The 13,926-nt window shown below is 36.7% G+C and overlaps 1 protein-coding gene across 2 annotated transcripts in view; it reads left to right on the plus strand.

Moving 5' to 3' along the window:
- MAGI3 (membrane associated guanylate kinase, WW and PDZ domain containing 3) overlaps positions 1 to 13,926 on the plus strand; it is a 190,468-nt gene that overhangs the window by 116,350 nt on the left and 60,192 nt on the right. For both annotated transcript variants that reach the window (XM_019730392.2, XM_019730393.2), the window contains exon 3: positions 11,162 to 11,281. In XM_019730392.2, coding sequence (XP_019585951.2) covers positions 11,162 to 11,281 — 120 coding nt within the window. The remainder of the gene's footprint in view (positions 1 to 11,161; positions 11,282 to 13,926) is intronic.

Consider the following 13,926-nt stretch of genomic DNA (forward strand, 5'->3'; position numbering starts at 1 on the left):
TCCTGTTTTCTTTCTTTGTCTATCTTAATTATATTAGTCAATTACCTAATTGTCTTATGCCATAAAGCATTGCTTTTAAGAAGTCTGAAAGCAATCTGATTTTCATTCCTTTAATAAGCAGCTTGGTGTTTTGCCTGCAATGGGGTGTCTCAGGGTTGCACTTTTAGTGTCATCGCGCTAGAGCTCCCTCTTTCCTTGTTTTAACAGTTAATAAATATATGTGCTAGTACTTTCTGCTGCCCTCTGCTACTTTTATTTGGGTCTTCTTTTTAATTTACGTCTACCCTAGTTTTGCAGTGTCTTTTTAGTGGGAGCTTTTGTTCTAGAAAGGAGCTGCAATTTATGTAGTTTTAATTCGTAGGGTCCACACAGCTGCAGCCTTTTCAGAGCCTGACAAGACTTCTTAACTTACAGATTGAACTGTTCACAACCCCATCTGGCCTCTAAATAATACTTTTTGCTAAAAGATACCAGCTCTTCTGGGAGAAAATTCTGATTCCAGGTCTGGAGCAAGGAAAGTACAAGATGAGCTTGGAACGTCTAATTGTGCCAGAAAGTATCTAAATGCTTAAAAAATTATGGGACAGATCAGAAGGACATTAAAAAAGAAAAAAAAAAAATACCTAGGGGGTTCCCATTGACAAAATACCACATTATATTAAGCTGTCCTTGTTCAAGTTACCATGTAGTTTCTTTCTCCTGTTTGGACCCTGGCTGATACAGAATTGGTTCTGGCAGGGAGCCCAGGAGACAGACCCTGCAAGAAGGAACTTCACAATTGGTTTTGGTTGTGTTTTTGGGCTTGAGCACAGCGCCAAGTTCCTTCCAGTGGGAAGTAGGCTTGTAATTCATGATAAGAGGTGGCATCGCAGTATAATTTGTAGTTGATTGTAATGAAGTGCCAGCTGAACCAAGTGTCTGGGGAACCTGGCCGATCGCTGCACATGACCCCTCTAGCAGTACCGATGGCTGCAAACACGGCGGTTTAAGAGCGAAAATGACAATATAAAATCAACTGGTTTATTATTATAAACTGATATAACAACATTATAATAACACACTTAAATTACCTGATACAGACATTTGTTAATAGAAAACCTTAAAAGAAGAGAACATTAACACAAAATAAATGCCACATAAAAATCATTGCAAATTTTGAAATATATTACCATACCTGTGTAACATTTAAATTTTTCACTGCCAAAATAAAATGTAAAGCACACAAATTATCAATTACATTATCTGATGGTCTCGATCTTTGTTTGGTAATAAATATTCCAGACATAGAAAACATTTCTTTCATTTGCATTGATTTTCATCATATTGTTAAGTGTGTGTCCAAATCATCTTCAAATTGGGCATTGGTCATTGGTCATTCATGTAAGCTTGTTATCTTTTTGTTTTGGATTTTTTTTTCTTTTTGTTGTACAGTTCTATGACTTGCACCATATGTAGATATTTGTGTGAACACCACCACAGTCAGGATACAGAAGAGTTTCATCACCCACCAAAAACTCCTTTGTACTATCCCTTTCTAGGTACACCGTGCCCTCACCCCGACCCACAATAAACAACGCAGCGGTTCCCATCACTAGTATTTTGTCTTTCCCAGAATGTCATATAAATGGAATCATACAGGATGCGACTTTTTCAGACAGGTTTCTTTCTTTTTTTAAAGATTTTTATTAAAATATAGCTAACATACAATATTATATTAGTTTCAAGTGTACACCATAGTTACTCAGCGTTTATATACCTAAAGCAGTGATCACCGTGAGTCCTGCAACCATCTGACACAGTACCACTCTATCACAATATTATTGACGATATTCCCCAAGACTTACTTGTTTTACATCTGGAAATGTGAACCTCTTAGTCCCCTTCACCTTCCCCCCCCTTTTTAAATTTTTCAATTACAGTTGACATTCAGTATTATTTTGTACTAATTTCAGATGTACAGCATAGTAGTTAGACATTTGTATAATTTAAGAATCCCGCTGACTAGTCTAGTACTCACCTGGCACTGTATTTAGTTATTACCATATTATTGACTATATTCCCTATGCTTTACATCCCCATGACTATTTTGTAACTACCAATTTGTATTTCTTAATTCCTTCACCTTTTTCACCGTGCCCCCCAACCCCCTCCCGTGTATCACCCCAACAAATCTAGTACCCATCTGACACCGTACATAGTTACTACAATATTATCGACTATGTTCCTATGCTATACCCTACATCCCCATGACTACTATATAACAACCAATTTGTACTTCTTAATCCCTGCCCTTTTTTACACACCCCAACCCCCTTCCCATCTGGCAACAATCAAAATGTGCTCGTATCTGTCAGTTTGTTTTTGTTTAGTTTGTTCGTTTATTTTGTTCTTTAGATTCCCTTAGAAGTGAAATCATATGCCATTTGTCTTTCTCTCTTGACTTATTATATTCAGCACAATATCCTCTACGTCCATCCATGTTTTTGCAGATGGCAAGATATCGTTTTTTTATGGCTGAGTAATATTCCATTGTATTTATTCCATGTATATACCATCTCTTCTTTATTCAGTCATCCATTCAGGGACACCCAGGTTGCCTTCATACCTTGGCTATTGTAGATAATGGTGCAATGAACTTACAGATAACATGTCCCTCGAAGTAGCATTTTGGGTTTCTTCGGATAACTACCCAGAAGTGGGATTACTGGGTCCTTTTTTGTCACTTGTTATAGCCTTTGTTTTGAAGTCTATTTTGTCTGATATAATAAGTATTGTTAACCCAGCTGTTTGTTTGTTTGTTTCCATTTTCATGAAATCTGTTTTCCCCCCATCCCTTTGTTTTTAATCTGTGTGTGTTTCCATCTGAAGTAAGTCTCTTGTAGGCAGCACCCAATGTATTTTAATTGGAGCATTTAATCCATTTACATTTAAAGTAATTCTTGATAGATATGTAGTTATTGCCATTTTATTATTCATATTTTTTATCTTTTTGTTTGATTGTTTTAAAGAAGACCCTCTAATATTTCTTGTAATACTGGTTTGGTGTTGGTGAACTCCTTTAGCTTTTTCTTATCTTGGAAGCTATTTATCTGTCTTTGAATTCTAAATGATAGCTTTGCTGGGTAGAGCAATCTTGGTTGTAGGTCCTTGCTTCCTTGCTTTTCATCACTTTGAATGTTTCATGCCACTCCCTTCTGGCCTGAAAAGTTTCTGTTGGGAACTCAGCTGACAGTCTTATGGGAGCCCCCTTGTAGGTAACTAACTACTTTTCTCTTGCTGCTTTTAAGATTCTCTTTGTCTTTAACCTTTGAATTTTAATTACGATGTGTCTTGGTGTGTGCTCTTTGGGTTCATTTTGTTCGGGACTGTCTGCACTTCCTGGACTTGAATATCCATTTCCTTTGCCAGGTTAGGGGAGTTTTCTGTCATAATTTGTTCAAATAGGTTTTCAATTCCTTGCTCTCTCTCTTTCCTTTCTGGTATTCCTATGATGTGAATGTTGGTACACTTGATGTTTTTCCAGAGGCCTCTTAAACTAGCCTCACTTTTTTTTGGATTCTTTTTTTCCTTTTTGCTGTTTTGATTGGGTGTTTCCTGCTGCCTTCTAAATCACTGATTTGATTCTCTGCTTCATCTGTTGATTCCTTCTAATGTATTCTTCATTTCAGTTATTGTATTCTTTATTTCTGACTGGTTCTTTTTTATATTTTCCATTTCCATTTTTATGTTTCCTATCTCTTTGTTTAAGTTCTCCCTGAGATCACTGAGCATCCTTATAACCAGTGTTTGGAACTCTGTGTCTCATAGATTGCTTATCTCCATGCTTGTTACGTTCTTAATGAGGAAAATACTTTGTCTCCTTGGTCTGATTTTAGTTTTGCCTTTGAAATCTATGTTGCTTTTACTTCAGATTTTAGACCAGTTTCTGAATTCAGGTTGGAGTGTTCCACATCAATATTCACTTCTTCTCTTTGCATTTTGTCTGCTAAAGTATTTACAAAGCACTGAAACTCTGTCACAAATACTCAAACAGTGGAAAATGCCAGAGAACACTGTTGAACAGTACTCGGATAACATGCAGATCTCTTAATAAGGTTAACATCATTACACAGAATCACGTGTCAAAACTGTCAATTTGAGGACTTATTTAGCCTCCAAAACATGTAAATTATTTTTGAATACCACTCATAGAATGTATATAGAGCATAAATGCATATAATCTTATAAACATTGTATTTGCAAGAAAGACCCACCAGTACCCAACAGGGCCTTGACCATATATACCTAAAGCAGAGGAACAGCTGCCACTGAGAGACTGGCTGAGCAGACGGTGACTACTGCCTTCCCACACACTTCTGTCCTGGTCCCCAGAAATGTCAACTTGAACATTCGATTCTACTTTTTAGTGTTTCTTGCTCTTGCTTTCAGTTGATATCAGTAGATTCCTTCCAACAAGTCACACCTCTGCGTCAAATCGTTAAGCTTTCATTCTCACAGAAGAATTATAATGCTTATTTCTTGTTTCCCCAATCGACTGATTCTTCTTGGGATTTAGAAAAAGTAAATTTGCCGAGAAACTCCAAGAAGGAATTCCTACACGGAAACACTACTGTAAATCGACTCTTATACTGCTGGTGAGAATGCAAAGTAGTACATCTACTTTGGGACATTTTCTTCTGAAGTTGCACTTCTAAACACACCCTTACCATGTAACCCTGCAATTCCACTCCTGAGTATTAACCCAACATAAAGTTAAAGATATGCTTACCCAAAGACTCGTAAATTTATAGCAGCTTTATTTATGACATCAAAATCTAGAAACAACCCAAATGTCCATCAATGGTGAATGCATAATCAAATTTTTGTATATCTGTACAATGGAATGCCACTCAGCCATCAAAGGATATTGAACCACAATATGGATAAATCTCAAAAGTGTCACACTGAGTGAAAGAAGCCAGACACAAACCACTACTAGAATCAAATTAATGTATGTTTCTATTGTCTGAAATTCTATTGAAGACAAAACTAGTGACAATACGTCAGTGGCTGCCACAGGGTTGGGGATTGCAAAGGGGCGCAAGGAAACTTGGCTGTGATGGTTCCCAAAACTCATAGAAATGCACTGTTAGAATTAGTGAATTTCATTGTAGGTAAATGATATTTGAATAATGTGACCAAGTAAACTCCTACAATTGTATTCTTTCATACCATCAACAATATGAAAGTTAACAAAAAGATATCATTTATGATAGCATCAAATATTTGAAATATCTAGAAATTAATCTTTGAAGAAGTGTAGAGATCTCTATAAGATAAAATTTAGGGACGTGAAAGGTCTACTTATCTCTGGAAGAGATTTCTTGCTCGTGGATTAAAGACTCAATATGGTGACAATATCAGTTCTCACATTGATTAATAGATTCATTCTAATCCCATAAAAATTCCAGCATTTTCAGCCTGTTCATCTGATTCCAGAATTTATATGGAAAGGCTATGAATACAAAAAAAAAACAAAATAGGTGGACTTACTGTACTATATCAAGATTTATCGTGAAAAATGTAATAATTACAACACTGTGAGAATGGTGCAGAAATGGTCAGTGGATAAATGGGATGTAACAGCCCAATGACAGACACCCAGTCTCACACAGACATTTCTATGTATGATTTCTATGACAGAAGTGCTGTGGCTGATCAGAGGGTTAACTAATTGCTGTTTCAATAAATCATGTTGAGTAGCCATTTGGTAAAAAAAAAAAAAAGAAAAGTGGGCTACTACCTCTCATCAGGCCCCCACCCAAAAATCTATTTTAGTGCATTAAGGTACTAGGTATGAAAGGCAAAGCTGTAATGCTTTTTAAAAAGAGTATAGACTATCCAGATGGTCTTGAAAAAGATTTCTTCCAGGCACGAAAAGCATTAGCTATAAAGGAAAGGATTAGTAAACTTGACTACATTAAAGTGAAAAACTTCTGTTGTCAAAACAGCATGAAAAAAAAAAAAAGGTGGAAAGCAAATACAGATTGGGAGAAGTTATAGTCTGTTCTGCTATAACCCCTGTTTCTAGGATGCAAATAAGTTCATATGTGATTGGTAAATAGGTAGGAGAATGATGTCAGTTTAACTGAGGTAACACTGGTTCTTATTCCGTTTACCCCAGAAAGCTGGTATTTTGCATTATCAAGTAGCGGTGAGTAAACAATGGATATACAAACATAGCTGAATGTTGCATGTACGATACAGGAGGCGCCTTCACCTCAGTTTGGCCTCTTTTCTCAATTTGAACATGTGCTTGACCTTAAAATTGGTTATTGTACATTTTGCTTTATCTTCGTTATTCATTAACCTCAACCCTTCTTGTATGGCCTCAACCTTTGTTGTATCCCCCTTTCTGTCAAGCTACCTTTTCATTCCCGCCCCCCCCCCTTTTTTTAAAAGACAAAGTATTTTATTTACTGGAGTATTTATGATTAGGAATTTAACATGGCTTTTAAACTGTGGTAACATTTTTCATTAGGATTGTTATTGATTTGGTAGTGTTACAAAGTTGCAATAGGTTTTAAGCGATCAGCCCTGAACCCATCTGCTCTATAATCTCTGTTATTCTTGGTGCCCAATTTTGCAGAAAGCACTGTTTCAAGAAAGCAAATTTCACATTTTAGCAGAAACACCCCATTTGCAAACATCAATATGAAATCTAATTATTTCACATTTTAACTTCTCTATAATTGGAATGCATCTTACGGTAGATGGAATCTTTCCATGATAATTGAAATGCTATAGTAAAATTTTTTCTTTTTTAGGGATAAAATAATGGTGCATTTTAGAAGCTGTTGTTTACTTAGATTTGACGAAGTACTGTAGTATTCAGAAAGTAAAAAAAACTACAAAGCAATTTTAAAAAGGCAGGCGACCCAATAGAGAAGTGGCAAAAGACTTAAAACCAGCCACTTCACAACAGAAGAAATCTCTATGGCTAGTAAATCTGTGAACAAGACAGTTTAATCTCATAAGGCAGTTGCTCAGTAAATGCACGAGCTACCGTTACATACTTAGCATATTGACAGAAGTTTAAAAACCCCATGACAAGTGTTTATGTGGACACAGAGATGCCTATGGTATGATTCCATTCACATAAAGTTACAAAACAGGCACATCTAAGCTTGCAAGTGCGCTACTTAGTTGGTAAAAACATTTTTAAAAAGAAAGGAAATCATCACAGTTGTTAAGTTGGTGGCTATCTTTGGGCATGGAGGAGGGAGGGAGAGAGTTATGATTGGCGGCATGCAAGGGGGCTTTTGACGTCCTGGTAATGTTCTGTTTCTTCACCTGGACAAATTTGCATTATGGTTACTTGCTAAACTTCATATATACATTGTATGCACTTTTCTGTAGATTTCTGAATAAAATAAAAAGGGGGGAATGATCAGTTATGTCAAATGTTGATGATAAGATTGGTAATGTGCGGACCGAGTCTTGACCATTGGGGTTAAGCAACGTGGAAACGGCAGATGAGCACAGCTGATTGTCTCAGTGGACTGATTGGGGCAAAGAGCTGATAGGACAGGGCTCAAGAGAGAGCGACAGGAGAGGAACTGGAGACTGTGAGTAAACAACTTGTTGGAGGAACTTTGATGTTAAAAGGAGAAATATAGTGGTGACTGGAGGGGATGTAGAAAGCTTTACATGAAATATTTAGACTATCAGGATAATATAAAGGTACATTTTCTGGAAAGCTGAAGGTGATGGGGTAGGATAGGGGAAGGGAAGGGAGAGCACCTTATGTGTATGGGATTACGTTTGGGGGGGCAGTGAAAATTTTCAATGCTTATATTCTTAAAGAGAATTAACGTTAAAGCTACTTTGTAAGTCTTGGAAATACGTGTGTTGGAATCACACATAACATTTCATATCTATTAATGGAAAGAACTGTGAACACCATCTTGCTCAATATCCCTTTGCAGAAAGAGACAGAAGCCCAGAAGGATTAAGTGCTTGTTTAAAATTGTACCATTAATAGTAACCCCAGACTAAAACATGGAGTTGCTCCTGTCCCTTGGGTCAGTACTCTTTTTATAGTATTACCTCTAACATGGTTTTCTCTTAAATTGGGTTTTATATGGTCATTATATTTTATAGGAGAGTTTATTTGGATAATATTTCAGTTAGCCTTTGCTGCGTAACGGACCACCCCAGAACTTCATGGCTTAAAATAACCGTTATGTGTGATTTCTCATGATGCCATGAGTTAGCTGAGCTCACCTGGGACTCCTCATGTGGTTGCAATCATTGGCAGCACAACTGGGTTACAGGGGCCAAGCTGTCCTCCCCCACATGTCTGGGGCCTTGGTGCTGTTTGCTGGCTGGGGATCTCTCTTCATTCAAAGTCTAGCTGGACTTCCATGCGTGGTGGTGGGAGCATTCCAAGAAGGTAAAGATAGCAAGTCTAGACCCCTGAACTTGAACAACTTCACATCTTCCACATTAAATTATTCAAAGCAAGTCATAAATCCAGTCCAGATTCAAGAGGGGAGACAACAGCCCCCCTCTCTTGATGGAAGGACGTGCACAGTATTGTGGCCATGTTTTTCCATCCATCACAGATAATTATACATTTTCAATTTAATCACTGAATTTATCTTCGAATGTAAGTTTTACTTACTATGGAGCTAAAAGCTGTTGATTTTGGGAGAATCTGGCAATGCAGTTTTAGTCAACATGTGAGAAACAAAATATTGGGGGGAAAAAAGTGTTATATGAAGAAAAAGGAAGTTATGTTTTCCAGATTTTGTATCCTCTGTGCTGTGAAACCGATAAAGAAATGTTCATTTTTTATAAAAAGTTGGGTAAAAATAAGGGGGAAAAGTCATTGAATACAATCTTTGTTGCTTAGAATGTTGGCTTCATCATTATTTTCTGATAGCATTACCACAAATGTTTTATCATCATCTTTGCGGATGTTTTTCATGTGTTACAACTAAAACGTATAAGCAATTAATAGTTTCCCATGAATTAATTTATAATAACAGCATATTGCCAGGCACTGTGCTAATTATAATACATTTGTGTAAAATTTCACTTAATTTATTTAACAACTACATGGAGTACCTACTTCTATTCTCACACTGTGCCGAGACTTGGGACTATTACTCTGGACCGAGTAGCCATGGTCCCCACATACCCTAGATGGGATTCAGGGAAATTTCTCTAAAAAACTTCCTAAGCCAGGACCTGAAGAATGACTAGTAGTCAGCTGAGGAAGAGTGGGAAAGGGGATAGGAAGTCTTCCAGGGAAAGGAATGGCTTCCTCAAAGGGCTTGGAAGTAAGTGAGTGCGAGGAACATTAAAGGAATTGAATGTGCGCGACATGAGGCAGGAGAGACACTGGAGAGGTAGAGTCTGGATTTTGTGCCAAGGATCATGGGAAACCATTGATGGGTGTAGAGTGTTTTGCTCAGATTATTGTTTTAGAAACGTCACTGGCTGCAGCCTGGGTAAAGGGTGTAGCCAGGGAGAAGAAAGGGTTGACCTCAGGAGACCCAACAGTATTGGCCACGAAAATGATATGAATTAGGTGAGAATGAGAGTGAAGAAAAGTATTAGGTCAGTGCAAAAGTAATTGCTGTTTAAAAGGTTAAAAAAAAAAAAAAAAGGTTAAAAATAATTGCAAAAACCGTAATCACTTTTGCACCAACCAAATCTATAACTCCTAGCGGTATTCAGGAGATAGAATGAACCAGATTTGGTGACTGGATGTGGAGGGAGGAACCCCAGATGACGCTCAGGTTTCTGGCTTCGAGTGCCCTTAATGAATAGGGAGGGTGAGTGGAGGAAGAAGTTTGGGGGGCATCCTGGGACAGGATTTGCTACAATCCCAACTCTAGTTCCAGGCAAAATACCTTGATCTTTTTTTTATATTCTCTAATATTTGAAATGACATTTTTAACATTAGGTCAATAAAGTACTAATTGTTGTTCAGTAAAATTGTATCAAATGGAGCAATGCTGAAAACCTGAATTTATATCTTGGATCTGAAAGAAAGAACAGTTGACCCTTGACCAACTCGGGTTTGAATGGCATTGGTCCACTTTTATGCAGATTTTTTTTTTTTTTTTTAATAAATACACAGTCAGCCTTTTAGAATTCCTGGGGTTTGCACTGAGGATTCGACCCACCGTGGGTCGAAAACAGTATTTTTGATCCACAGTTGGGAGTCCATGGATACGGAGGGCCAACTGTATACATTGTTCTAACCGTTTTATATAAGGGACTTGAGCACCTGTGGATTTTGGAATCCATAAGGGATCCTGGAACCAATCCCCATGGATACCAAGGTTTGACTGTAGTTAAGTGTTGGGGTGTCTTAAGGTACACACAGATTTTCAGCTGCATGGTGGGTCCATGCGCCTAACACTGCATCCCCCTGCATTGTACAGGGGTCAGTATGTTTTAGCATGAATTCCTTAATAGATAGAAATGTAATGCTCTGTCGCTGTAGTGAATTTCATTCAACAGTTTCCTTACTGTTTAATTTTTTTAAATTACTTCAAGAGAATAATGGCTAAGAAGCAATATGTGAAAACCTATTTTAAGCATTTGTCTAAAATAATTTCATAATATTTGTCCAAGTTTTGAAAATAGAGTTCATTAAGAGAACTTATAAAAATTGTGTTTCTCTTTTTATTGTCCTTCACTGCTGTAGTAAGTGGAATGTCAGTTTCTTTTCTCTAGGTAAGAAAAAAATACCTAAGATAACTACATAAAAATGAAGTCTTATCACTGGTGGATTTCTCTCTTCTTCAAATGTTAAGTTATAATAATTAAGGTTTAACAGAAGAATTAACTGTTGTGTCTTGGAAAATTAAGCTTTCTTTGACACTAAAATTTTTTTGTCTTTGTAGTTTTGAATGTCATAGCTATCTGTAGATTTTATTAAAATATATTTACTCATTCTACATTATTTATTGTCCTATTTTCACTTAGGAATGTTAATTTGCCTAAAATTTTATGATCCTCTTTCTAGTAGGTACAGTATATAATAGTCTGTTTCTCCCATGTATTCTCTGTAAACTGCATTTTCTATATTCTCAATATTCTGTAAATTTAAAAAGCACTTTATAACTTTTTTTTTCTTGTTGTTTTTTTTTTTCCCCCTTAGGCACAACAAGGGCCCCCAGGGATGGGGAAGTACCAGGGGTGGATTATAACTTCATTTCCGTTGAGCAGTTCAAAGCACTGGAAGAGAGTGGAGCATTATTAGAAAGTGGAACGTATGATGGTATGTCCCCACATGTTGACAACAGCAACCCAGAAAACTATCTGAATGACTGCAGTTATTTCAGAGGGAATTTGATTAGTAAAATACCATTTTTTTTAAAGTTTCTTTCTGTTGATCTTTGGGGAAATTTTCTTTTGATGAGGATATTTGTAATCCACTGGTTAAAGTGGGGTTAAACAATAAACAAAAGGATTGCATCATATTATAAAGTCAGTTGTGCACAATATACCACAATTATTCAAACTGAGCAGTCTGCAGATTTCATAGTAATTCATATTCATCCTATGAGCTCAGCAAATATTTGTAGATTGCATTCTATTTGTGATTGAGAATTCAAATACTGAACACTTTAAAAAATCTATTTATACCTTGGCAAGCTTGGAGAAAAGAGAATACAGATGGGGGGAGGGGGCGATGACAAAACAGGATGATTGGTTTTATTTTCGTATCTCTTTCTTCTTCTACCCACTTGATTCTAGGAAGTACATATTTAAGATCAATTTCAATTTTTAAGTAATTCTATGTTAGATCCTTTTTTTTCTGCTTATCTAACACTCTTCATTGGCAAGCTCGTCCACTCCGGTAGCACCCTATCCTGTTCCAGCATTGCTTTATTGTGCTATTTTAATTGCCTTTTTCACGAGCTCCGTGAAGGCAGACATCATGTCTCTGACATGGCGTTCAGTAAATGTCCCATCTCCATTTCAACATACCTGATGTATGTGCCTGTGTTCTATCTAAAAGAGTGATTCTTCATAATTTCTCCTTAGCTGCACCACGAGTTCAAAACAGTGCTGTCATCAGGTACTTCCTCCTGTTTCTCACCATTCCCATCTCGTCATTTCTTCCTTTGTAACAGATTTCTCGATGCCTTTCTTCTCACTTCCATTATCTCATGATAGGCCCACTGAACTAGCTCCTGTCTGGGCTATTGAAGTTGATCTCATTTGTTCCACTTTCTTCCCTCCCTCCACTCTACCCGGCCCATTGCTACCATGCTAGTATTTCTCGAGCACAGCCCTGCTCATGTCTCTCTCCTCTTCAGAATCTTCAGTGATTTCCTTCTGCCTGCTAAGTTTGTCTTAGCTCCCATAACTTATTCTCTCATTCATTCATTCATTCATTCATTCATTCATTCATTCGCTCCTTCTTTCATTCATTCAACAACCCATTTATTCAGTACCTACTACATGCCAAGCGCTATCAGAGGAACTAGAAATCCTATGATGATCAATATGGAAATGATACTGCCTTAATAAATCCTGTATCATATTGGGGAAGACAGTCCAAACAAAATACCTACAAATTGAGATGTTATGAAGGAAACAAAAATAAGGGATTTAAAGAAAATAATAAGAATGTCTTATTCAGGTAAGGTGGCCAGTGAAGACTTCTCAGAAGGAATGACAGCTACGTCTGCCAACCTGATGGTGGTAGAAGTGGCATCTCATTTGAATTTTAGTTTCGTTGGTAGTCAGAGAGTTTGAGCACCTTTTTATTTGCTTGTTAGTTTGCTTGGATTTCTGCAAATTGTCTATTCATTTGCTTTCTCTTTTTTTTAATTTAAAAATTGGATCTCAATCCCTTTTCAGTTTGCAGACATTCCTTGGACAGTTAGATATTTATCTAGATAGTAATCCTTATGGGATATAGATATTTTCTGCCATTCTGTCACCTAATAACCTCGTCCCGTGTTTCTTCATTAAACAGAAATCCTTAATTTTTGTCTGATTCATCACCGTTTTCCTTATGATTTGTGCTTTTGAAGTTTTGTTTAAGAAATCCTTCTCTGCCTTTAGTAGATCACAAAGATATTCCCCTACATTTTCTTCTGTTAAGTATCAAAACGTGACATATGACAAAGAGGCATATTACATACTATTACTTATTGGGTGTTCAAAGGAAATGCAAATTGAAATAACAGTCATACAACATTTCACATCTATCAGACTGACAGAAATTTTTAAAGTCTGATAACTGTGGGAAATGGTAACTCCCATACACAGCTGGCAAGAGTATAAAATGATACAATGAATCCCTTCGGAGAGCCTCTTGGCAATAGCTAGTAAATGTGAAGATGCACGCAACTGTGACCCAGCAGTTCCCTGTCTAGATACCTATTCTAGAGAAACCTTTGTCTATGTGTATATGTAGGCATGTACCAAAAGAGTCCTCAGAGCACTAGACAGCAGTTAAATGAATTTGAATCTACATGTATCAACAGTAATAAGTTTTAGAAATATAATTGTATAAAAAGAAAGTTGCAAAAGGATATATATAGTATACTGTTGTTCAGAAAAAAGATATGAAATGTTACAAAAACACTTTATGAAGCTTTTATGAGCAATAGTATTGATAAGTTATGTATACATATATGTGTCCTAGATATACACAATATGCAGAGAGGGAAATGACACGTGCTAACCTCAGGAGAACTCAAGGAGAGAGTGAGAAGGACAGAGACAGGAATTTAGGGCTTTAATAGTCTATGTGACCATAAATATATGTCCTTAAAGAAGAAGAAAAGGGAGACCGGAAGAAATCTGGCAAAAGTTAGTATCTGGAGAATGTGTAAATAGATAGCTAGATAGGTAGATAGATGAGGATATTTCTAATACTATTGTAATAGTATTGTCTGTGATTTT

Source organism: Rhinolophus sinicus, linkage group LG14 (genome assembly GCF_036562045.2).
Source record: "Rhinolophus sinicus isolate RSC01 linkage group LG14, ASM3656204v1, whole genome shotgun sequence".
Classification (NCBI taxonomy): Eukaryota; Metazoa; Chordata; class Mammalia; order Chiroptera; family Rhinolophidae; genus Rhinolophus; species Rhinolophus sinicus.